At 44.8% G+C, this 27,093-nt stretch overlaps 1 protein-coding gene across 3 annotated transcripts in view; it reads left to right on the top strand.

Moving 5' to 3' along the window:
* Positions 1-27,093, top strand: part of LOC137346938 (aromatic-L-amino-acid decarboxylase-like) — a 187,536-nt gene that overhangs the window by 45,388 nt on the left and 115,055 nt on the right. For 2 of the 3 annotated variants that reach the window (XM_068010897.1, XM_068010908.1), the window contains one exon: positions 1,787-1,921. The exons of the other annotated variant lie outside the window; for it this stretch is intronic. In XM_068010897.1, the coding sequence (XP_067866998.1) occupies positions 1,787-1,921 (135 nt within the window). The remainder of the gene's footprint in view (positions 1-1,786; positions 1,922-27,093) is intronic. 3 annotated transcript variants of the gene reach the window in all.

Genomic DNA, 27,093 nt, shown 5'->3' on the forward strand with positions numbered 1-27,093 from the left:
CACCACTCCCTTTAGCAAATTTAAACAATTCCAGAAACCACTGAACACTTCTACAATCGCAGCAAAAGCGAATAAAACTTGATCAACAACTAACCTGTAAATAGTTGATGATCCCTTTCAGTAGCAATGGTTGGGTGTCCTTCCTGCTGCTGAACACACGTTCAGATATGTGAGTTTAGTAGAGGGCGTTAGCTGGATCTTTGAGTTCCAAAATGGCAATACTGGCATCAAATCAGTGTTATAAATTGATTGATGTCACAATCTGCCTACTGTTCATATTTCAGGTGGATACTCCTGCACATGTGGCACAGTGGTTAGCACTGCAGTCTCACAGCTCTAGTGACCAAGGTTCAGTTCTGGGTACTGCCTATGCGGAGTTTGCAAGTTCTCTCTGTGACTGTGTGGGTTTCTGCCATGTGCTCTGGTTTCCTCCCACAGCCAAAGACTTGCAGGTTGTTCGGTAAATTGGTCATTGTAAATTGCCCTTAGTGTAGATAGTTGGGAGGAAAATTGAGGGAAGGTGGGGATGTGGTAGGGAATATGGGATTAATGTCTCTTCTCTTTTGGGCCTCCTTATCTCGAGAGACAATGGATACGCGCCTGGAGGTGGTCAGTGGTTTGTGAAGCAGCGCCTGGAGTGGCTATAAAGGCCAATTCTGGAGTGACAGGCTCTTCCACAGGTGCTGCAGAGAAATTTGTTTGTTGGGGCTGTTGCACAGTTGGCTCTCCCCTTGCGCCTCTGTCTTTTTTCCTGCCAACTACTAAGTCTCTTCGACTCGCCACAATTTAGCCCTGTCTTTATGGCTGCCCGCCAGCTCTGGCGAATGCTGGCAACTGACTCCCACGACTTGTGATCAATGTCACACGATTTCATGTCGCGTTTGCAGACGTCTTTATAACGGAGACATGGACGGCCGGTGGGTCTGATACCAGTGGCGAGCTCGCTGTACAATGTGTCTTTGGGGATCCTGCCATCTTCCATGCGGCTCACATGGCCAAGCCATCTCAAGCGCCGCTGACTCAGTAGTGTGTATAAGCTGGGGATGTTGGCCGCTTCAAGGACTTCTGTGTTGGAGATATAGTCCTGCCACCTGATGCCAAGTATTCTCCGAAGGCAGCGAAGATGGAATGAATTGAGACGTCGCTCTTGGCTGGCATACGTTGTCCAGGCCTCGCTGCCGTAGAGCAAGGTACTGAGGACACAGGCCTGATACACTCGGACTTTTGTGTTCCGTGTCAGTGCGCCATTTTCCCACACTCTCTTGGCCAGTCTGAACATAGCAGTGGAAGCCTTACCCATGCGCTTGTTGATTTCTGCATCTAGAGACAGGTTACTGGTGATAGTTGAGCCTAGGTAGGTGAACTCTTGAACCACTTCCAGAGCGTGGTCGCCAATATTGATGGATGGAGCGTTTCTGACATCCTGCCCCATGATGTTCGTTTTCTTGAGGCTGATGGTTAATGTAATGTAGGATTAGTAGAAATGGGTGGTTGATGGTCAGCACAGACTCGGTGGGCCGAAGGGCCTATTTCAGTGCTGTATCTCTCAATGACATGCATCAACACCCTCACCAAAATGGTGTCTGGCATGGCCTACACCAGATGTGTGTGCATTGTGTTTTATTTGTTCGTGGGATGTAAACATTGTTGGCAAAGTGCACTACAGATGCCATTTTGGAAACAAAATGAGACTTGTGGCATGGAAAACCTGGTGCTAAGGAGCCAAACTTTGCAGCCTATAACTATTTAATGGCTGGCAATTCATGATCATTAATTGTTTATTTAGGGCACAGCCAGTGAAAGTACATTGGTGGCACTTCTTGCTGCAAGAAAGAAGATGGTTACGCAAGTTCAAGCAGACTGTCCTGATCTTGAAGAAGCCATGATCATGTCGAAGCTGGTAGCCTACACATCAGAGCAGGTGAGCATTGCTGCTATAATAAAAGCAAAATACTGCGGATGCTGGAAATCTGAAATAAAAACAAGAAATGCTTCGGAACCGAAGAAGGGTCACTGACCCGAAACGTTAACTCTGCTTCTCTTTCCACAGATGCTGCCAGACCTGCTGAGTGGTTCCAGCCTTTCTTGTTTTTATATATTATATGAGCATTGCTACTGTTGCTCTATCTCTTTTCTTTGAGCTGATCTCATTCAATATTAAATGCCAATATTAAGCCACCTGTAAGTTATTTAGAATTTTATAATAGGTGAGAACGACTGAACGTGAATGTGGACAGAAAGCCAGCAAGAACTGAAAAAAAAATTTAAAACTCTTCATTTTCAATCATAAATTTCTTTGTAACATTCAGGGAAAAATGATGTTCTGTAGATAGTAGGTTTGTGTTTTTGGAGATCCACAACTTATAACACTTTTAAGTTGTACCAAGTTAGCAAATTATTAGGATATGGATGACAGTCTGGGTATTGTGTGAAGGTTTTGCTGCAAGTATAGTGGAATTCCCACTGAGGTGGTCAGAAAACATGCCAGAAATCCAGATCTGTTAGATTTCTGCTCTTTTTTTAACTACATCACAAATTGCAATCTCGGAGTAGGGAGGCAAGTGGGAGATCACGGCATTGGGAGCAGGTACTTCTACGGTGAACACCCCCTTATGTATTGCCAGTAATTTGGAGTCATGTCTGGAATGTTCCTGGGCTACCCGAGGAACCTCGATAGGCTTTTAATTGGCTCATTGCTTGCCTCTAATGAGAGCAGGTGTAGGTTCTCTTCTTTGCCTAATTGTGCCTCAAAGTTCAATAAAATCAAATGGCAATCAATCCCAGGTGGAATGCTCTTATGATAAGGACCTAATATTGTGCCAAGGAACTTTGAAAAAACTTGTGCTCCCTGACCTTTCATACCTGAGCTGCCTTTGGCTCCCACTCTCAGAGCAGCAGGATGCCACTACTAGATGCTGCAAGATTATGCTACCTCTGTGGGGAGGGTGTACCTGTTACACAACTACAGCTGTGAGTGTTCAACCGCATTGTTCAAATGACCCCCATACCTGAGCTTTAAAAACCGAAGACCACCAGTCAGGTTTTTTTTTGCTATTGGACCAAGCAAAATGATTTCAGTTTCTGAGGAAGAACAGAAACATGTAAAATACAACCATAGAGGAGGAAATTAAGCAGAAGGGTGCATCCTTGTGAAAATCTGCACAAACAAAGGTTTGAGAGCAATGTATAATTACATTTAGGCTAACCAGAAAGGTAATGACAGATCTGGAGAATGACTCTGTTTCACAGTGGCCATTAAAATTTTTTATTACAGGATTCTTCTTGTAGATACAGATGCAATGATCTGGAGAATAACAAATTAATTTCTGAATTCTATAAATGATTATCTCTTGCATAAATTATTTCATTAGTTTACCATCGAAATTTAATACATCTGTCTTCTAAGCGCAGATAGTCAGTGACCAGCGGAATGCATATGAATATTTGTAATTTTCCCTTGAACAAGTCAAGTGGAATTGCACATTGCATAAAAGCAAAAGAGAATATAAAGGGAATTGTGGGCATGCCAGGAAGACCCATTTTAACAGGCTTGAATGAATCTTCCATGACAATTATCTTATGAGTTCCAACAGTTTTACATTTGATTTGTAGACAGATAGTCATGGCCTGTGTTTGATCACTACAATTTCTTATCCATTAAAATGAATGGGCAGAAAATTATGGACTGTGCCCCACCAATTTTCCATGATGTGCTCTCTGCAGGTGACATTGCCTGCTGTAAGTGCCAAATTTGCAGAATTGCCCAAGTAGCTGAGGAAAGGCCATCTACTTCCAACAGACAATGTGAAAATTTTATACAATGGATTTTTCCCAACCTACTTAATCTCCAAATGGAAGTGGATAAACAGAAGGAACACTGCATGAAATTTGATCGGCCCCCATTCCCAAAGATAATTCTGCAACATTAAAGAAAATCAGTTAACTTTACAATCTACCTTATTCAACCGTTCAGGGTTGATTCCACAAATGACATTCACCTTGGTTCCAAAAATACAGAGATCACTGGATTCTGTATATATTTATCATAAATCTCTTTATTAACTAGATATTCAGCTGGCTCTCTTTTAAAGGTGTTAACATACTATATTACTGATAATGATGGGAGTCAATTCCACAATCTATCCTGAGGGAAAAACAATTTATTCTCATTTTTGTTTTTGCTTGAGATTTCCCAGTTTAATCTTTGTGATCTTCGGTTTTGTTACCACAGTTTAAGTTTTTCTAAAATTCAGAACTCTGTGCTAGTCTCATTCATTGAGAGAATATATTAGAAAATCAAAGGCACATTCCCCATGATTTCCTGTCCGTTATTATTTGAATTTCCTGACACAAGCACCTGAGATTTTCTGGTAAGTACTGCCAGTCGCTGTAACTCTGAGCTGGGATTGGGCTTTCAGAAAATCAGTCCTAATATGTAATATGTAAATTCCATGGTCTATGAATTATACTGCACAGTACCTGATTTCCAGGCACTACCTGGCCTACTAAATGGCAGGCAGGAAGCACGCACACATTTCTGTCCAGATGTGCACTGCCCAACATATTAGGAGAGAAAAAATAAGCATCTGTTACCCATTTCTGAAGCAGGTGTTAGGCCTTTTGCATATGCAAGTAAGGAGCTGAGCCAAATATCTGTTTGAGGTCCTCACTTGAACGGTGGTTTGCCCTGGGGCAGCCTGTGCCAGTGAAGCCATCACTTAGGAAAATCAGACTTAGGGATCTCCTGCCACCTACACGGTAACTTTTTCATGTTTAGTTACCTGAATATGGAATCCAGAGGATCACACAATTAATGAAAAATCTCCAGTGTACTCATTTATTTCTCTACAGACCCTCCAGTCAGTGAGGATCTGGGGCAGGCCATAGCACCACGTTCATCGGGTGCCTCTGCCTTGGGGTATCCAAAAATAAGATACACAGGAAACTAAGGCAGGCCATTAAGAATGCCTCATCCCACCTCATTAGCATGCCTTAGACAGGCCTATGTCTATTGAAAATGCAAGCTCAGCTGAAATCTTGGGGAAACTTACAAAGGGTGACAACTTGACATTCTGTGCCTGTGCCCCTTCCACTCACCTGCCTGTTATAGATTTCAATGGAAATGAAAGTCGGGCATGTTCTGTATTGAGTGAACAATCTGCTCCCTCAGTTTACTGCACAAGCTTTGAAGGTGAAAATGAGTTGCTGTTAGTGTGCAGGACTATTCTTATGTAGATCAATATTTTTTGAGTTACATTTGGCTAGACTTAACTTTGTTTTACAATTTATGAGGAAAATGAATTTTCTGAACAAATCAAACATTGCAGGACCTTCCTATGTGTACACAAATGCTTTTGCTTTGAATGTACTTAATTGTAGAATCATGAATAAAGATTCAAATACAATGTGTAGAGTTATAGATTAAATTCTTGTGGTAAATATTATGTTGCCAGGTATTTTTAAATTCATAATTTTTTGAAAACATAAGCTTTTATACTATGTAGCTGTCAGGTGCAGGCAATGGGCTGAAATTTATACTTCCAGCGGCGGACGTAAACGGTGATCCGCCTGCGCGGGTCGCACGACGCGGTGATGCCGCGATATTAAGAGCAGTGGCTCATTTAAATAGCTGGGGAGGACTGCCCACCCCGATGATGTGGAGGGGGCAAGCCGTCCATCCCTGGCAATGGCGTCAGCCACCTTTGCGGAGGAGCTGACGCCATTTTTAAAGGCCTTCGAGCCCTACCCTTCAATTTAAATATTTAAAGCGAGATTGGTTTGAAAAAATTAAATAAATTAATCTTGACCCTCTGTCACCTCACCCCCCCCCCCAATAACCATAGAATTAATTCCTTGCCCGGTCCCCCCACAAAACACTTACCTTGTGCTTCTGACCTTCCCCCCGCCCCTCCCCTGCAAAGTTCATAAACTGTGCACTGTAACCCTTACCACCATCCGCTACCCCACTCCCCCCTGCTCTCCCCCCACCCCCTGTGCTGAAAAACTTACCAACTTCACCCTCTCCACCAGTGTTCTGTCTCGGATCTCTGGACAGCGGGAGCTTGACAGGAATTAATTCATTTATTTAAATTAATTTACATTTTTAAATTGGGCTCCCATCGCCGAGCGATGGGAGGGCCGCCACGAGGCCTCGCCACCGCTGGCAATATGGGGCCGGGCCTTCCCGATGTCGACGTCCATGGCGGGCCTCTCTCAGAGCTACAACGACTGATGTCAGAGGGTCTGTAAAATTCAGCCGAGTGTCTATCCACTTACAAGTCTAATGTAAAACTATTGGAACTCATTAAGATCATTGTCATGGAAGATCCATTAAAGCCCGTTCAAATGGGTTATCCTTGCAGACAATCTTCAGGAATCCCAGCAGTTTAATACCTGAATTGCACCTGGTCATATGAGACCCATGCTTGGGGAACCTCACTGATATACAAAATCTTTGGAAATAGGTGTTAATAGACATGTTTGATCTTCTTGAGAAGGGTGCTTATGCAGGCATACCCTGTGTGCCCCACAAGTAACAGAGATTGTCACACAGCCTCTCGGCTGATGAGATGCCCAACTGCCAAATTTGGACCACACAGGTCCATTGAACAAATTCACTTGTTACTCAACAAAGATCAAGCCTTCAGCTATAAGAAAGGCCCTGCACCAGCATTATTTAAAGGGTTATTCAATAAGTGAGGTGTTTTTGATTTACTTATGCTGAGGCTAAGCTTGTGGAAGTACTGTGTTGTGTTTTTGTAGTTGGTTTTTGAGAGTTGGTGCTTACAGTCAGGAAGGACAGAGGAATACCTGACCCAGGTATGGGGGCTGTGGTGTGGCATTACCTCTTGGTCTGCAATATGACAAGGAAATGGAATAGAGGATGAACGGAGGATAAGCTTTGCGAAGAGGGAGGAGGAGGAAGGCACTAGACAGAAATCCCTACCCAACCAAGAGTTTTTTTAAAGAGCACTTCTCGTTCCTACACCTGACCCAGGAGCAATGTGTGAGGTGACTCAGGTTCAACAAGGAGGTGGTTACTTAACTGTGCCACCTCTTTCAACCTGATCTGGAGCCTCGTAACAGGGTGAAGGTAACCCTGCCAGTAGCCGAGAAGGTCACTGTTGCCCTCAATTTTTATGACTCCGAGTCCTTCCAGGTGGGAGCAGGAGGTATTGCCAAAATTTCTCAGTAAGCCATCCATTCTGCATCCGGAAGATCACAGAGGCCATCTATTCCAGTTGAGGGCAATTTATGATCTTTTTGACGAGGAAGGACAAGCTGGATAAAAGGGCACGTGGCTTTGCCAGGATGTCTGGATTCCCAATGGTGCTGGGCGCCATCAGCTGCACGCACATGGTTCTGCAGGCCTCCCATGTCAACGGGGAGAGATTTCGGAACCACAGGGGCTTCCTTTCTATAAAGGTGCAGTTGGTGTGCGACCGTGCACAGACCATCATTTCGGTGAATGCTCGCTATCCTGTCAGCTGCCAAGATGCATTTGTCCTGTGCCAGTTGGCCCGACCTACCATCTTCGGCCCACGCAGAGGAGCCAGAGGCTGGCTGCTGAGAGACGTGGGCATTGCTGGCGAGGCCAGTATTTGTGGCCCAACTCAAGTTGCCCTGAACAACTGAATGGCTTGCAAGGCCTTTTCAGAGGGCAGTTAAGAGTCAACCGCGTTGCTGTGGTCTGGAGTCACAAATAGGCTAGATTTCCTTCCCTTAAGGACATGAGTGAAGCAGATGGGTTTTTACATCAATTGATGATCGTTTCATGGCACTGTTACTAGCTTTCAATTCCAGATTATTTAAATTAATTAATTAATTGAATTTAAATTCCACCAGGGCATTAGCCTGGGACTCTAGATTACAAGTTCAGCAGCATTACCACTACTCCATCGTCTCACCAGTCTGCTCCATCTTCCACAACCTCACCATCATGCGGGCACAACCATTACCTCCAGGGATCCGGAGGCCAACTCGGGAGAAGGAGGAGGAAGCAAGGAGGAGACATCCTGGACTCCTCGAAACCAGACAGGCTGTGAGAGAGATTTCAGTTATGCCATTTCCCCACACTATTACTCACTGTTATATCCACTTGAGCCACCCCATCACAGTGTTCTCTTAGCCACTATTCAACATTAAAAGCTACCAACAAAAACCTTCCCATAACATCTTTATCCAACAATATATCCAATTATACAAACAGAAATGAACTATTCACACTTGTGCATCCCTTAGTACCTGTCTTGTGGGTGCTTTTGCCTGTTTTCATGCTTCTACCCCAGTGGTTGCATCATGGCTGGTGGAAGGTTGCTGACTTTCAGTGGGGGAGACTACAGATGGCCTTGCAGGGTAACCTCAAACAGCTCTGGGCTTTGAGTCCTGGCTTCAGATTGTCCTACCTCGGCATGGCCAACCCATCTCAGAATGAGGGTGAGGAAGAAATTGGGTAGGGGTAAAATGTAGCAACTTACTGTCATCCTCTTTAGTTTCAGCAATGCCAGATGCCAGTGGTACTTTTGCAGCTGACCCCATGATTCAGAGTACCATCTCCTCTGTCAGGCTGATTGGTTGGAGTTGTGGCGCCCCCTGTTTCTCCTTTCTGTTATGGGCGAGCTTGTCCTGCAAGAGACAGAGCAGAATGTCAGTCAGTGATTGTGTGGCACTTTGTTTAGTTGATGTGTCTGCCATAACTGAATAGCTGGAGGTACGTGGAAGCAGCGAGAAATGGGTGTGAGGCTGATGTCTGTTCAAAGCGTGGGTGGTTGAGATGGACTGTGTGAATATTAGGCGTGAGTACTGAGTGCTATGGAGTGAGTGATGAGGGTCTGGTCCACTGAGCAGTGTGTTAGGCTGGTGGTTTGATGGGTATGAGAGGTGATATGAAGCTGCATTCACTGACTTTGACCACATGTTTAAGGTCATTAAACCTCTTCTGGCACTGCTATCACAGGGGCGGACTCTGGGCATTTACCTCCCTTGCCACAGGCTTCCATTCCCTTTGGCAGGTTTGATGTGAGGGCCACCTGGCCCCCTGCAGAAACATGGCCTTTCTCTTTGAGTCTGCCTCCAACAGTAGTGCCTCCAGTACAGCATCTGAGTATTTTGGAGCCCTATCCCTGGCCTTGTGTTCCATGGTCCTTCAATTTGACTGGATCAATATGAGCTATTTTCAGCCTTCAGTTAATCAGTGCAATTTCTCTTTACGAGGGACAGACTGCCTTTGAAGGTCAGAGGCTAACTACAGCAGGCGCTAGCCTGGCTCACTGTTAGGCCCCTCTTGTGCAGCTAACTAATAGTGCAGGTCATGTTGAGCAGCACACCACTATCATTTAAATGAGGAGGCAACCTGAAATTTCCGTGCTGCCTACCTCTACTGGGACCAGCGCGGGAAGGTCATGAATCGTAACCAAAGTGCCCAATAAAAGCACTATTTGTGTTTTTATTCTATTTGTAGTCCACCTGTATACTCATGAAAACTTACATATTAGATTCAAAAGCTAATTGAGAAAAGAATTATCTAATTGAGAGTCATCAGTCTGGCTTTTCCTCCGCCATTATTTACCATTATTTAACCTCTCACTGTATTACTCCATCCTGTTTTCCTTTTTATTCATGCATGATTTTATATATCCTTTCAGTTACTTTGATTTTTTTGTCCCCATCATCCATTTCTCATCTGTTTTCTGCTTCTCATTTTCTTTCTGATAGATATACAATATGTCTGTTAACAATACACATTCATACATTAGGAGTGCCAGCAGCTTTAGAAGGGACTCATTATCTCACCCAAATACTGGAAAGATCTTTTATTTATTTTGTACTGTAACAGCTTCATCGGTTATTTTATAGACTCATAATAGCCAGTGTTCATTACTTTTGTATGGCAGATAGGTATATTTACAATATGCATCACAAAAGTGACAGATGGTTATTATGATTGATGTGATTTGCAGACCAGAAATGTAAACACCTGGTGCTTTTAAATAAATGTGAAAGTGGTGCAGATGCTTTCAGACAGTTAGGTTTAATCTGAAAAGCTGTATTTTTTCAAGCTCCTGCCCCCATGGATCTCAGTTCCCAGTGAGCAAAGTTCAGGAAAGGGGATTTCCACAGCTATACTGAGGTGGAACCTGGCTGCAACTGGTGTAGCACAGACCTGACCGCCATGTAAATAAGGCAGGAGGAGGTGTTTGTTCCCCAGTTCCACTTCATCTTGCAATCTGTACACTGTTTGGTGCCCCAGCACAGGAGCAGCCAGAAAAGATGATGCTATGGCCTAGCCCCCAAACCTCACTGGGGATTTGCAGGGAACCTGGGACAGGTCAAAGAATTTCAGGGAGGCCATCTCCAAGATTTTTGTTCTACCCCAGGATCTTGACATTGCATTGTAACCTTCTAGCTGCTGAAGTTCAGCAGCAGCCAGAAGATCCCAATAATTGTGGCCAGTAGCTTGCCCAGACTTTTCTGGTCTTACTGTAGCATTAGACCAAGTATGAGTGTACATTGAGACTACCCCTGGGACATCCAAATGGTCCAGGACAGAAAATCCTTGCAAAACCAGAGCTGGGTAGAAGCAGTGAATTTTGAGTGCTCCATTCATACTTAGTGCCAGAAAGATCATTAAATCACAGAATCATAAAATGGTTACAGCTCAGAAGGAGGCCATTCGGCTCTTTGTGTCCACGCCAGCTCTCTGCAAGATCAACTCAGCTAGTCCTACTTCCTCACACTTTCCCCATAGACCTGCATTTCTTTTCTCTTCAGATAATTATCAAATTTCCTTTTGAAAACCTGATTGAATCTTGCCTCCCCCACACTCTCGAGCAGTGCATTCCAGCTTCTAACCACACACTGTGTAAAAAGGTTCTTACTCATGGCACCTTTGGTTCTTTTGTCATTCAACTTAAATCAGTGACCCCTTTTCTCGACCCTTGCGCCAACGAGAAGTTTCTCCCAATGTGAGGTTATCCACTTTGGCAGCAAAAACAGGAAGGCAGATTATTATCTGAATGACTATAAACTGAGAGAGAGGAATATGCAACGAGACCTGGGTGTTCTCATACACCAGTCGCTGAAGGTAAGCATGCAGGTGCAACAGATGGTAAGAAAGACAAATGGTATGTTGGCCTTCATAGCGAGAGGATTCAAGTACAGGAGCAGGGATGTCTTGCTGCAATTATACAGGGCCTTGGTGAGGCCACACCTGGAATATTGTGTGCAGTTTTGGTCTCCTTATCTGAGGAAGGATGTTCTTGCTTTAGAGGGAGTGCAGCGAAGGTTTACCAGACTTATTCCTGGGATGGTGGATCTGACGTATGAGGAGAGATTGTGTCGGTTAGGATTATATTCGCTGGAGTTCAGAAGAGTGAGGGGGGATCTCATAGAAACCTATAAAATTCTAACAGGACTTGATAGGGTAGATGCAGGAAGGATGTTCCCGATGATGGGGGAGTCCAGAACCAGTGGTCATCGTCTAAGGATATGGGGTAAACCTTTCAGAACTGAGATGTGGAGGAATTTCTTCACCTAGAGAGTGGCGAGCCTGTGGAATTCGCTACCACAGAAAACAGTTGAGGCCAAAGCATAGTATGTTTTCAAGAAGGAGTTAAATATAGCTCTTGGGTCTAAAGGGATCAAAGGCTATGGGGCAAAAGCGGGAACAGGTTACTGAGTTGGATGATCAGCCATGATCATAATGAATGGTGGAGCAGGCTCGAAGGGCCGAATGGCCTAGTCCTGCTCCTATTTTCTATGTTTCTATGTTTACTCTATCCAGACCCCTCATGATTTTGCAAAAACAGCCCTCCAATGTTCACTTCTTCTGTAAATCAGTTTAACATAATAGGCACTAGAATAATGTCAGAGACGATATGTTGACGAACAGTAATTTTACCATTCAGCTGGTCTTTTTTTTCTGCCTTTTTTTCCTGTTTCTACTTACAAAATTACCTGCACTAACAGAATTAATGCTTGAACAGGCTGGATTCCATAGATTTATTTTCATTTCTTTCTCACTCTCCAGCTAAGTTAATACAGGATTTTTGCTAAACTTGAAGTTAGCCACAGTGGAGGTTGTGAAATTACAATCCTAAAATGAGAGCATATGCAAGGTGTCTTCTTATTGTAGGATAGCTGTTCGACTGAATTGGCATTGTACATTAGGTTTAATGCCAGGACAAAACCCTTTGTCAAAAGAAAAATCCTGTGGATGCTGGAAATCTGAAATAAAAACAGAAAATGCTGAAAGTACACAGCAGGTCTGACAGCATCTGTGGAGAGAGAAACAGAGCTAACATTTCAGGTCAACGACCTTGCATCAGAATTGGAAAAAGTTAAGAGATGTAACTGGTGTAAAGCAAGTACAGAGGCAAGGAAAGGAGGAAGGGGAGGAAAAGAACAAAAGGATGCAAGACAGGACATATTAGACCATAGGGCTGGATTTTAAGAGCTCGCTGTCACTTCCGGCGGTGAGCTCAACAAATGGCGATCTCCTGCGCAGTGGCTCATTTAAATAGCCAGGGCAGCCTGCCACTCACCCCCCCCCCCACAATCAAATGGAGGGGGCGAGTTGTCCAGTGCCTGCAATGGTGTCAGCTGCCTGTGCGCAGGCACGGGCGCCATTTTTAAAGGTTGAGTGAGTGGACATAAACCTGGCAGATGGAGTATAATGTGGGAAACTGTGAAGTTGTTCAATTTGGCAGGAAGAATAAAAAAGCAGATATCATTTGAATGGAGAATGACTGCAGAATGCTGAGGTTCAGAGGGATCTGGATGTTCTAGTGCAGGAGCCCTTCGAGCCATTCAATACGATCTTGGCTGACCGTCCAAACTCAGTACCCTGTTCCCACTGTGTCGCCATATCCCTTGATTCCTTTAGCCCTAAGAATTATATTTAACTCTTTCCTGGGGAGGGAGTTCCAAGATTTTGACCCAGAAACAGTGAAGGAACAGTGATATAGTTCCAAGTCAAGATGGGGTGTGACTTGGGGGGGGTGCTCCTCTGCATCAGCTGCCCTTGTTCTTCTAGGTGGTAGGAACATAGGAGCAGGAGTAGGTTATTCAGCCCGTCGAGTCTTCTCTGCCATTCAGTTCGATCATGGCTGATCATCTACCTCAAGTCACATTCTCGCGCTATCCCCATATCCCTTGATGTCATTAGTTTCCCGATATCCATTGATTTCTGTCTTGAACATGCTCAATGATTGAGCTTCCAGGAGAGGTTGCAGGTTTGGAAGAGGCTGTCGAAGGGGTCTTGATGAGTTGCTGCAGTGCATCTTGTAGAAGGTACACACTGCTGCCACTGTGGAGGGACTGAATGTTTAATGTAGTTGATGGAGGTGCTGATCAAGGGGCCTGCTTTGTCTTGAATGGCATTGAGCTTTTTGAGTGTTGTTGAAGCTGCACTCACCCAGGCAAGGGTCGAGTATTCCATGGCAGTTGTGACTTGTGCCTTGCAGGTGAAGGACAGGCATTGAGGAGTCAGAAGTTGAGTTACTCACCACAGAAGTCCAAGCCTCTGACCTGCTCTTGGAGCCGCATTATTTAAATGGCTGGTCCAGCTACGTTTCTGGTCAATGATAACCTCCAGGACATTGATGGTGTTTCAGTGATGGTTACATCAATGGGACCTTTTGCTGGAGAGGGTCATTGGATCTCACTTGTGTGGCGTGATTGTTACTTTCTGCTTAACCTGTTGTCCAGGTCTTGCTTCATGCGACACAGACTGCTTCAGTATCTTAGAGGAGTTACAGGTAGTGAGGACTGTGCAATCATCAGCAAACGTCCCCACTTTTGATCTTATGATGGAGGGAAGGTCATTGATGAAACAGCTAAAGATAATTGGGTCAAGGACACTACCCTGAGAAACTCCTGCAGTGATGTCCTGGGACTGACGTGATTGGCCTCCAACAACCACAACAATCTTCCTTTGTGCTTGGTATAACTCCAACTAGTGGAAAGTTTTCCCCCTGATTCCAGTTGACTTCAATTTTGCTTGGGCTCCTTGATGCCATACTCGGTCAAATGCTCCCTTGATGTCAAGAGCAGTCACCTGCACCTCACCTTGAGTTCAGCTCCTTCATCCACATTTAGACCAAGGTTGTAATGAGGTCAGGAGCCGAGTGTCCCTGGCTGAACCCAAACTGAGCATCAGTGAGTAGGTTATTGCTGAGTAAGTGCTGCTTGATAGCACTGTCAACAACCCTTTCCATCACTTTGCTGATTGTTGCGAGGCAACTGATGGGCAGTAATTAGCTGGATTGGATTTATTCTGCTTTTTGTGGAAAAGCATGCCTGGTCAATTTTCCACATTGTCGGGAAGACGCCACTGTTGTAGCTGTACTGGAAAAGATTAGCTAGAGGCGTGGCTGGTTCTGGAGCTCAAGTCTTCAGTAATACAGCCGGGATATTGTCAGGGCCTTTGCGATCAGTGCAATCAGCTATTTCTTTATTATCACATGGAGTGAATCAAATAGGCTGAATACAGGCATCTGTGATGCTGGGGACCTCTGGTGGAGACAGAGATAAATCATCCATTTGGCACTTCTAGCTGCAAATCCTTCAGCCTTGTCTTTTGCACTGACATGCTGGGCTCCCTCATCAATGAGAATAAAAACTGAACCCCTTCCTCTGGTTAGTTGTTCTTTTCCGTCATTTAATGAGTTCCCAGAGCTTTTGCTGCTGCTACCAGCACACAGCTTCGATTACCATTGTTGGTCTCTAGTTTCTGGTTCATTTTCCCTCTTCCATCTCTCTGTATGCAATAGTGAGCTGTGTAAGCAATAAACGCTTCGCTTTTTAAAATTTAATCTTTCCCAGAGGGACTATGCTGCAGATCCATTTGACTGCTTTTAGCTACGAGACCTCATCAGGACTCGTGAGGAATGACACCAAGTCAGTGACAGGGAGCTTCCCTAGCTCCTTGCCCCAGCACACTCTTCGTCTGTCAGGTTAGCTGTGCATAGCACTTGATCGCTGTTACTCTTGGTAGATCAGATGGCCCTACGTTCCCAAAGGTTCCCTTTCTAAACTGCTAGATGACCAGCCATTTGGCCCCAGGATCCCACTTACACTGGATAAAGATATATAAGTATTAAAACACTATCTGTAAAGTCCTACCATGACGTCACCAATTTTTTGGAGTTTTAGGGTACTGGTTAATTAACCCTTTAACTCCTCAGTTCTAAATGATTTGACGATCCTTATTGGTGACAGTGATTATATATATTTCATTTAATGTGGTTTACAATGTGCCATTCTGAATTATATTACCCATTATACCCTGGGTAAGAAGTCACAATCTCCATAAGTCTACCCCTGCCGGTCTATGCCCCAGGCACCTTCGTCTGGTTAGTGTGAGACATATGGGATACCTCCATTAGCTCGTCCCTTCCTTGGCTGCATCTGCTGGATGGTCCCAGACCACTGGCCGAATGACTGTACAATCTCTGTGCTCAAGGACTACCTTCTTATACTTTCTTTGCACAGAAAAGCCTTTGGCGAGCAGTTTAAGCCACTTGTGGACTCACACCTGACTTAACCTAGCCAATTGTAAAGATGCCATGTATTCATTGTTGTCCACCTGGATCAAGTCTGTCTCTCATGACCCCTTGTTGTTTTATACTCCTGGACCTTTTTCAGTACAAAATACAAAAGGACCACTTTTATACTTTATAGTGCCTTTGATAGCCTGATGATTCCTGTGAAAGGTTCCCTTTATTCCTTATCCCATTTCAATTGAGGTGCCAAATCTACATTCTCATGGGAACACAGCTGCCTTTTCTTGCTGCCCTGTTCTTATTTCTGCTGTTCTGTTAATTTAATTTAATTAGCCATATTACACATTACTTCACTTTTAATTGTTCCGCTTCTCCTACCATCCCTTTCTTAATGTTATTTGCACCCACAAGGCATAACAGTTCCTTAGGTTAATACAAGGGTAAAATAAAACATATATGTGTGTTTCGATACTCTTGGCATTACAGGGTAGCAGCATTCTAACAACATGATGGGCTGAATGGCCTCCTGTGCTGTAAATTTTTCTGCATTCGTCTACATTATCTGTATAGTTGAAACCACATAGTGAGCAGTGAATACGGTGTACTAAATTGAAAGAAGTACAAGTAAATCGCCATTTCACCTAGAAGGAGTATTTTAGGTTGGGATAGTGAAAAGGGAGAAGGTGAAAGTGTAGGTGTAGCATCTCCTGAGTTTTCATGCAAAGGTGCTGTCGGAAGGGGAGGGTTTGTTGGGGGTGAGAGAGGAGATAGACCAGGGTGTCGGAGAAAGAATGGTCACTTCAGAATGCTGAAAGGGGAAGGGAGGGGAAGATGTGTTTGGTGGTGGCATCACACTGGAGGTGGCAGAAATAGCAGCAAATGATGATTTGAATGTGGAGCTGGTAGGGTGGAAGGTAAGGACAAGGGGAACCCTATCGTGATTCTGAGAAGTGGGAGAAGAGAGAGCAGAACTGTGAGAAATAGAATGGGCACCGTCGAGGACTCTGTCAACCATGGTGGGAGGTAATCCTCAGTTGAGGAAAAAGATAGACATATCGGAAGCACTGGTATGGAAGGTTGCATCATCAAAACAAATGTGATAGAGACAGAGAAACTGGGAGAATGGAATAGAGTCCATACAGAAACTGGGGTGCAAGAAAGTATAGTCGAAGTAGCTTGGGAGTCAGTGAGATCAGAGTGGATATTGGTTGACAGCCTATCTCCAGAATGGAGACAGAAAAGTGAAAGAAGGGAAGCAAAGAGTAGGAGATGGACCTTGCGAAAGAGAAAGAAGGGTAGAAATGAAGCAAAGTTGATGAAATTTTACAGTTCAGGACGAGAGTAGAAACAGCACCAGTACTGTGATCAATGTACTGGAAACAGAGGTGAGGGAGGTGACCTGAGTAGGAATGGAACAAAGAATCCAAAAGCAAAATACTGCGGATGCTGGAAATCTGAAACAAAAACAAAAAACAGTAAATGCTGGAAACACACTGCAGGTCAGGCGGTGTCTGTAGAGAGAAAACAGACTTAACATTTCAGGTCAATGACCTTTCGAAAGGTTGGTGACCTTTCATTAGCTCTGTTTTCTCTCCACAGATGCTGCCTGACCTGCTGAGTGTTTCTGAAACAAAGAATGTTCCACATATCCCACAAAAAGGCAGGCATAGTTAGGACCCTTATGGATAACCATAGCAACACCTTACATTTGGAGGAAGTGTGTTGAGTTTGAAGAGAAGTTGTTTGATGTAAGAACAAGTTCAGCCAGGCGGAGGAAGGGTGGTGATGGATGGTGACTGGTTGGGCCTCTATTCAAGGATGAAATGGAGAGTCCTCAGACTGGCCTGGTGGGAATGGAGGTGTAGAGAGATTGGATGTCCATCGTGAAGAGAAGATGGTTCGGGCCAGGAAACTGGAAACTGTTAAAGTGGCAAAGGGCGTTGGAAGTAATGCAGATGTAGGTGCGAAGAGACTGGACAAGGGGAGAAAAAATAGATCTGAGATATTTATATGAACAATGGACTTTGTAGTATGCTTATGTTTTAAAAGCTGTGATCTTTAATGCAGTATAAAATCAGTCCAGAGACAACTCGGGGTCTTGGTTACCATGAGCACAAGGAACCCAGATCAAAGACCCTTTTTTAAAAGCAGTGTGCAAGGTTGTAACACCTGATGGACAATGGATTTCATTTTCAGACTCTCAGATTGTAAACAGAGAGCCAGGGGCTCTACAATGCAATTTTTAACACCTGGAAACAAAGGAAGGCCCAGATAGTTTTGCTGTGGTCAGACTTATGGACTGTGAGAATTGTAAAAGGCAAAATGACTATTGACTTTTGATCTGGATAAATTTGAAAGGCTTTCCTAGCTCTGACGGCTGAAAGGAAGAAAGAAAGACCAGCAGAGGTGCACAACCTTAAAAGAGAGAGAAAAGCAGCTGCTCTCAGATCGCTCATACAGCAAAAGGCTGCTAAGATCTGAACACAATTAGAAAGTCGAGGTTTGCAAAGGAGAAAAGACCAACAAGGTCACCAGAGGTTGCCTTATTAATGGATGTCTAGTCGGATGTGCTTGGAAGAAGTGAGTAAAGAGGATATTGACATTAGGAAGGACACTGGGAGATCCAACCCATGGCAGCTGGGAGGAGTTTGGGACTTTTAACCGCAAAGATACCTTTTCAATGAGAACACTGTGTAATGTATAAATGCGGTGTACAGTTTTCGAGTGTGTTAATAAGTTAATGGGAAGTTCCTGTCTCTGTAATTTAGTGTATTAGCTACCTCTAAGTACTGTTCAGTTAATGTTAATTTTTAGCTGAGTTGTTAGAACAAAAGTAAGGGGCGCATGGAGAGTGAGACGTAGTCAGAATGTGATGGTGGGAATTTGGTTCATGTGGGAATTCTGTGCCGAGGAGGAAAGAGGAATTGACATGTGGCATTCCAGCAAAGAAGGTAAGTGATTAGTTGAACATTTTCTCTTATCTAAACGAAGGAATTTTAATTGGGGTTAGTGTAACATTAACTGAAATAATAAGAATAAGAAACTTCTGAAACTCAAGTAATTTATTAGTAAGGTTTTATTATTAATAGTAAGGCTTACCAGCAGTGGTAAAGCTCATTAGTGTGAGGCTTCGTAGCAGTGAGGTTTATTCATTATAAATTAATTAAGAAAAATAAATTAACACAGAATAAAAAATGGCAGGGCAAGTGATGTGTTGTGGCTGCACTAGGTGGGAGCTGGTGGACGCCAGTGTGATCCATGGCAAACACGTTTGTGACTTTAGGAGCTTCAGCTCAGAGTCAATGAGCTGGAGGCTGAGCTACAGACACAGCAATGCATCATGGAGGGGGAAAGTTACCAGGACATTTTGTTCCACAAGATAGGCACACCCCTTAGGATAGGATCTTCTGATTTGGTCAGTGGTCAGGGACAGGAAGGTGTGACTGCGAGTAAGGCAGGTAAGGGGATTGAGAAGGCAGAAGTGGAGGAGCCTCAGCCCTTGCAATTGTCCAACAGGTTTGAGGTTCTTTCAACTTGTTTGGAGGACTTGTTTGGGGCGGCACAGTGGCGCAGTAGTTAGCACCGCAGCCTCACAGCTCCAGTGACCTGGGTTCTGTTCTGGGTACTGCCTGTGCGGAGTTTGGAAGTTGTCCCTGTGGGTTTCCACCGGGTGCTCCTGTTCCCTCCCACAACCTAAGACTTGCAGGTTGATAGATAAATTGGCCATTGTAAATTGCCCCTCGTGTCGGTAGGTGGTAGGAGAATTGAGGGAAGGTGGGGATGTGGTCGGGAATCTGGGATTACTGTAGGATTAGTACAAATGGGTGGTTGATGGTCAGCACAGACTCTGTGGGCCGAAGGGCCTGTTTCAGTGCTGTATCTCTCTATGACTCTCTGAGAGTGAGGGCTGCAGGGTGGATGAGCAAACGGACCGTGGCATTGTGGTACAGGAAGCCATTCAAGTGGGGGGAGTAAATAGGAATGTAATGGTGGTAGGTGACAGTATAGTCAGGGGGATAGACACAGTTCTTTGCAGTCAAGAGCAAGAGTCCAGAAGGCTGTGTTGCCTGCCCAGTGCCAGGGTTCAGGAAATCTGCTCAGGGCTGGAGAGGAACGTGCAGTGGGAGGGGGATAATCCAGTTGTTGTGGTTCATGTGGGTACCAATGACATAGATAGGACTAGGAAAGAGGTTCTACATAGGGAGTATGAGCAGCTAGGAGCTAAATTAAAAAGCAGAACCACAGGCAAATTGGTGTAGGGTGAATAAGATTAGAGAGTTAAATGCGTGGCTCAAATATTGGTGTGGGTGAAATGGGTCCCCATTCATGGGGCACTGGCACCAATACTGGAGAAAGTGGGAGCTGTACTGTTGGGCCGGTCTGCACCTGAACCCTGCTGTTATGGCAAGTCATATAACTAGGGTGGTAGAGAGGGCTTTAAACTAAATAGTGCAGGTGAGGAACCAAATGAGCGAAGGTGTGATAATTTTAGTGGCACCAACAATTCTTTAATTTGATTGGATCCTCCCTTATTCATTTAGTCAAAATGTTCTTCAGTTGTTCCCTCATATCTATTCTCTTTATCCTCATTTTCTTTTATTTTGCTCTGGACCTTCTATCACTTTCCTTAACATTATATAGTTGGTCATCCGGCAGGAGGGAGTGGGGGGGGCAGGGGTGCAAAATTCATCACTATCTTTTCCAGCATTCCTTCCTGCAAAGTTTTAAGATATTTGTTGTACCATTTTGCCATAGACTATCTGATTAGTGTGATAACACAAACCTTTTGGCATTTGAATTGCTGACAGTTTAAATATCATAGGACAATTTCATATCTAACATTATTGAATAGAATCCCATGGGTGCAGGTACTACTAAACCATTCTCGGGACCTGCAGTTATCACAAGGCAAGATTTTTTTTCCCTCATCCCATGTCTGATTGCTGTTCTTTATCGCTCTTTCTTTCTCTAGCCCATTAGGGTGATCTGCTCAGAATTTGTTTAATAAAATTTTCAGAGTTCGATTTCCTCTTTTCACAGCCCCAGATGTCTGAGGATGGTGAGATATGTGCATTTTTTTACTCAATTCCCATTAATTTCTGCAAAACATTTTCTCATGAAATGTGATCCTTGATCACTATCAACTTGGATTGACACTCCCATCTGCAGATCACCTCACTCAATAATATTCCTATCCTTTTGCAGGAATGCTGCTAATTCTGAATTATTGGCATATCGTAAGTACACGTTTCAAACAACACACCTTGCCTGCACGTGAAAGATTCTCCAGCTGCCCTTCTTCTGTATCCATCTTGTGGATTGTTCTTGCTAAGTATTATTTCTCTCCAGCTCTCAATTTTCTTCATCCAGAATCCATGTCCCTCTTTGTTTTCATTTTACTCCGATAGATACCTGTGTGTTTAATTCTATTGCAATTATTTTTAAGTGTGTCAATGCCTTAATAATTTAAAATATTTTCTAACTTTACTGGCCATATTAACCATTTCATTTTGTGCTGCTGTCAAGTAACTGAGCATATCTAGGACCCGTTCTTCAGTGCAAATTTACCATGCATTACCACATGCTATTTGCTTTACATATAACAAATCACATCTGCACACTCACACCGGTATTCCAATATCATGTGCCACTGATACAAGCTATTGTTGAATTTTCAGGTGAGCTTATCAAAAAAGTTGGAGGTGTGTCTGTCTCGAGATCTTTGCTTATCTCCCCCTGGATGGTCCCAATGCCTCGAGTAGTGGGCAGACTATCAAATGTGGTTTTCTTAAAACGTTCATAGCCAAGGTTTCAAATATCTCCAAGAGAATGCTATCAATTTATTATTCTCATCTATACTTTCCTGACTTTCACTGGAATGCACATGGATACCAGATTGATAAATTCCACTGAATTATGCCCAGGGTGAGCTATTCCAGTTCTCACTTGGTGCTGTGCTTTTCCTGTCTCTATCTTCCATCGTAAGTGGGGCATTCCATCTCACTCATGAACCCTGGAGGAAGTTTACTGTCCAATACAAAATTCTCAACATTTTAAAATTATAAATCAAACATTTCCACATGCTCCCAGTTATTAGCACATTTGTTTGTTTGTTCTTTATTTAAGATGGCACTTTGTTTTCTAAAAATAACCCATTGTATTTTGCCTGACATTGTATCATTTCAAAATTATCCTAAATTCAAATGCAGTATTGTTGGACTGACAGGTTTCGTCTATGTTCAATTTTATTTCCCCCAAAAAATGTCCTTCCCTGATAAACAGGAACCACCAGGACTGCTTTCCATCAAGTTTATTTTTTTAATTAAAATTTGGTTATCCCCTTACATGGTAAACTAAAAGAAAAGCAGCGTCAGTGGAAAAGGTTTACCTCTCCATGTTTGCAAGGAGGCAGAGCAAAACATTCTTGGACGCACACAATTCTGTTACTTCACAAATTTTTTCTTCAGAAAAATACAACCTATCAAACAAGAATCAAACTGCATTTTAACTTTTCCCATCTCTTGGTACTTTTTTTTTTAAACTTGCTCAAATTTTATCCTCAGGAATTGAAAATTAATTATAAACAGGAGAAATCACTAGATTAGATTAGATTAGAGATACAGCACTGAAACAGGCCCTTCGGCCCACCGAGTCTGTGCCGACCATCAACCACCCATTTATACTAATCCTACACTAATCCCATATTCCTACCAAACATCCCCACCTGTCCCTATATTTCCCTACCACCTACCTATACTAGTGATAATTTATAATGGCCAATTTACCTACCAACCTGCAAGTCTTTTGGCTTGTGGGAGGAAACCGGAGCACCCGGAGAAAACCCACGCAGACACAGGGAGAACTTGCAAACTCCACACAGGCAGTACCCAGAATCGAACCTGGGTCCCTGGAGCTGCGAGGCTGCAGTGCTAACCACTGCGCCACTGTGCCGCCCTAATAACTAGTAACAAGATTCTCAGATTTTGGGCCCAGTAGCAATGAGAGGGCGACACGTTCCACATGACGGGCAGAACCCTGAACCACAGAGAGGGAAAAGGGCAGGAAGGTAACGGAGGCAATACTCTCACCACAAGATCTACTGCCAAAGACGGACCTACCTGGAGGTGACAGAGACCCAGTGCCACAGAAGATTGCAACTCTCCTGGCAGATGGTCACCAACATCTGTAACCTCGTCGCCAAAGACCTCGCACTTCACAGCACTAGTTGTCATGCCCTGCCAGTAGCCAGTAACGTTACTGTGGCCTTGAACGTCTTTGCTTCCTAGTGGCATCTTGCAAATGGCAGCCACCACTGCATCTCGCAGGTCACTGATGACCTCTGTACCAAAGCTGGTTAGTACATTCAATTCATAAAGGGCACAGCCTTGCAGGCACAAAGGGCAGTGGGTTTCAGTGCCATCGCTGGAATCCCCCAGGTGCAGGGCATCATCGATTGCATCCTTGTGGCCATCATGGCACCCCATGACCAACCAGTCAGGTTCATCAACAGGAAGGGCTTCAACTCCTTCTACATTCAGCTGTGTTTGACCACAACAAAAGTTTCCTGCATGTGTGCACTCGGTATCCGGACAGCTGCCATGACTTCTTCATCCTCCGGCAGTCCATGCTACATCAGATCTTCCCTCCACCTCAACATGCATGGATGGGTCCCAGGGGACAAGGGACAAGCCTTGAAGACATGGCTACTCACCCCTGGACAGAGGTGCAGATACGATACAACCAAAGCCACTTGCTCACTAAGACAACCATTGAGAAGGGCATTGGGCTTTCGAAGATGCATTTCTGGTGTCTGGATCAGTCGAGTGGCACCCTCCAATACCCTCCTGCAAGGGTCTCAGTCATTGTGGTGGTCTGTTGTCTTCTCCATAGCATGGCTCCCCAGTGAGTTGTGGACCCTGAGGACGGTGAGGCCCTGGAAGGAGACAGCTCATTGGAGGGAGAGCAAGAGCAGGAGCTGAGAGGAGGAGGAGGAAGTGGAGGCGGAGAGAGATGACGCTGAACAGTGACGTGCCCCGGTTGCACAAAGTGGCGGCCGGGCGGGGCTTGGGTCATAAAGGGCTCTTGAGAATGCCATGAATGTTAGGGATCTCATGATTCAGGAATATTTCAACTGAGCCCCTCTAAGCCAGGTTGAGGGACAAGGCATGAAATGGACTCTGAGATACCTGCGCTAACACGTGCATGGAAGACGCAGCCTGGAACATCTAATCACTTGCCATCAATGAAGGAATCACATCTGCCCAGAGGCTTTGCCCTCACCATGGAAGATTCAGTTATCTCTTTCACTACCTCATACCACTTTTCCTGTCTCAGCAACAAAAAAAGGAGTCCCAGACTTATGTCTTCAAGTGTCATCATTTATACAGTGCAAAGACAGGAAATCAGTTGACAGAGACAGTACAAAAACCCACATACTGCTCCGCACTTAGACACTCATATCCAGTAGCCCACACCCCCACCTGATGGCCTTAGTGGAGGTGAAGGCATCCTTCTCACTTGCTTCAGCTTGCGCCCTGTGATGCACATGGCAGTCATACTAGTCGTGGAGGTGCTCATTGGGCATCTCCAGAGGCTGCTGCACCTGCATGATTGCAGGGGCAATCTCCATCACTTGGGCCTGTTGCACAGATGGTCCCTCAGTCAGAGGAGTCAAGGAGACTGAGTGTTATGTTTCCACTGGGTTTTCTGGATATGTTATATAGCTGATTTATCTCAGAGCAATGCAGATATTACACGTATTAAATCACCAACTGGTTTATTACAGTACTTCAAAATATCTCAGCACTTACAAGATCGCAGTATAATGTCTGTCTCAGAAGTCTGCTTCTCTAGAACATTCCAGCCTGTCTCTTTGAGGTTCAGTTTCAAACTCGGCTTAAGTAATCAAACATAGTGAACACTGATCAGTGGACAGATTAATACAATCAAACCCAGATCAATCAAACACTGAGGATGATGGCACCCTGTGAGAGATAGCACCATCATCCTCCAACGGGACATCCTTTGCCCTTGCCAGGCACTCTGGATGCCTGACAGAGGACACCAGCTGGGGCACAGCTGCTATCTCTTCCAAAAATCTCTCCACCACCAGTGCCACTGACTGGTCCATGCTACTCAGTGTCTCATGCATCCCATGCACCTTAGTGCACAGTTCCTGTATGCACTCCAAGTGATGCCGCATATGGGTCTCCAAGATGTTGGCCGCATTATCTCTAGAGGAGCTGATGTGCTTACGACACTCAGCCATTGTGGCACATGCGAGCTAAATGGACTCCTCCATTCTCTGCCCAAGACCCTGCACTGCCTCAGAGCACTCCAACATGCAGGGGCACATCTGCTGCTGCTGTTCAAGGTAGAGCCTTCTTTCCAGTGGCTCCTGAGGCCCTGCACCTGTGCCCAGCTGAACAGGGCTGTGTCTGTCCTCCCTGCTCTGAGGCAAACTAACCACAGCTCTCTCTGCTTCTGGCGCCACCTCCTGCCCACTAGTGCCATGATCATCACCCTGTTCCACCCTAACTACACGCGCACGAGGACCTACTGAGGTAAGAGCATCTGTGCTTGTGGATTCAGCCCTCGCAAAGTGTGACAGTGCTTCTTCTCCTTCATGCTGCTCTGGGCCTGTGGAGGGAGAAGCTGCCGTGGGTTGGACATCTACACCTGTGGGAGACACAAGAAGAGATGATGAGAGCTAGCCGAGGAGAGTAGAAGCTGCTTCAGTATAGAAGCTACCCAATGTTCCTTCGTGCAGAATACTTTATTCAGACAGGGTGAAGTGCACTGCACCCCCTTGATGACCACATTGCCCTCTATGAACTCCAGGTCCACCATGAGCTCCTGTTTTGCTTTGCCTGACTGCAGTCTATTCCATTGGGGTAAACCAGTAGAAGAATCGCACCCCTCCTCTCATCTGGGCCCTCTTCCTTGCATGGTGTGCCCATTTCTCCTTAAAGGATAAAAGAAAATGAGATAAGGCACTGCTGTCTTCTATGTCCAATGTCATCTGCCCCTATGCATTCGGAGCTGATGTCTCAGTGGTGACAGATCTTCAGCCGGGCTATGGCTGTGTGCTATTCTGAGGGGTGAGTAAGTGACCTGGGCACACACCTCTCCCCCATGCTCAGCAGCAGCATGAGCCCTGAGGCTGCTCTGGTGGTGAGTCTACTGGAGGGTTCTGGCCCCGAGACCTTTCCGGAGTGTTGAGTGCTGCGCTCACCTTGTCAGAACATATGAGGTCATTGAAAATTTTACAGCACTGGATCTGGATTCTTCCAGTCTTGCTTCTGCTGCTGATGGTGTCTGCAATCTGGACCAAGCCACTTTTATTTCAGCTGGTAGCCTTGTCCTGCCATCTTCCAGGAACAGGACCTCTGTCCTGTCCCTCACAATCCCTAACATTAGATCCAGGTCAGCATCAATGAAGCAAAGGGCAACTTGTTCAATTGGTAGATGTCCATTCACCAAATCAGGAGGCAGGAGAGAGTCTATGATCCACAACTGTTTTATTCTCAAACTACAGTTCGGTACAAATACCAGTTTCCACTCTTCTCTTCTGGACTCACTCCCTGTCCAGAAGTACTCCCCTGAGTGGGGAAAAACCCATCCCTTAAATACGAGCTGTAATGAGCATCACCTGCTATCTATTAACTCTGAAGTAAGTCCTGGTTATTTAAGGGGACCAGCATTTTCAACATTGTCAAGCCCTGCCCCGGGTGCCAGACCTCCGGCTCTCCTGACTCATCTCGCTTCCCACAGGTGCTGTGGAAGGCTTTGGCATAATCCACAGATCTCTCCCTCAGGACGACAAGCAGCCTCAATGACGGCTGTCAAGGGGAGTCTCTGTCAGATCCCCACTTCATTTGTCCCATGGGCTCTACTTGGACAGGAAACCCATGTCCATATCAATTAAGCATTCACCCCTGTGAAAATCAGGACTTCAATCAGTTTCCCACCAGAGGCTGGCTCCTGACCCAAAAACAATCCTGTTTCCTGGCTCTGTGGCAGAAATGCTGCCCCTCAAGTCAATCATATCCGTTTACTCATTCAATTGTCCAATTACTGGGGAATAGATAACCCAAGGCAGCCTCATGTGATCATTCCCTCGTCTATCCCTTATATGAAGTTCTTGTTACCTCCTCTCAGACAGTTTGTTTCGATATGCGGATCATGAGGCTCTCTTTATCAGGCCTCGCTGTACCTGCAGAAAGGTCTGTGCCCTGAGTCAGGTAACAGGCCCTTGTGAAAATCCTTAGCCAACATCACTGCACTGTTTGTGTCGGCTCAGGCAAATTGCTGAGGAATTTTTCTTAATTAGAGGGATTAACCTATTTCGAGAACATTACCATTTCTTACATTGTTGAGGAATGGTGACAATCCAATTTTTTGTTTACTGCGCCAAGGTCTGTAGAAAAGCATTATAGTGGCTCAAGGCATCATGTCCACTTTTCATCCCCTCGAAACATTCCAAACCTAAGACTTGTACGATTTTCATGGGTGCAGGATTTCTGTCCACTGGTATATTGGCTTAGCTTCGAGATTGAATGCACTGTCTACCTCTGGTTTTGCTGATGTC

The sequence above is a fragment of the Heterodontus francisci genome, chromosome 2 (assembly GCF_036365525.1).
Source record: "Heterodontus francisci isolate sHetFra1 chromosome 2, sHetFra1.hap1, whole genome shotgun sequence".
NCBI classification, from domain to species: Eukaryota; Metazoa; Chordata; class Chondrichthyes; order Heterodontiformes; family Heterodontidae; genus Heterodontus; species Heterodontus francisci.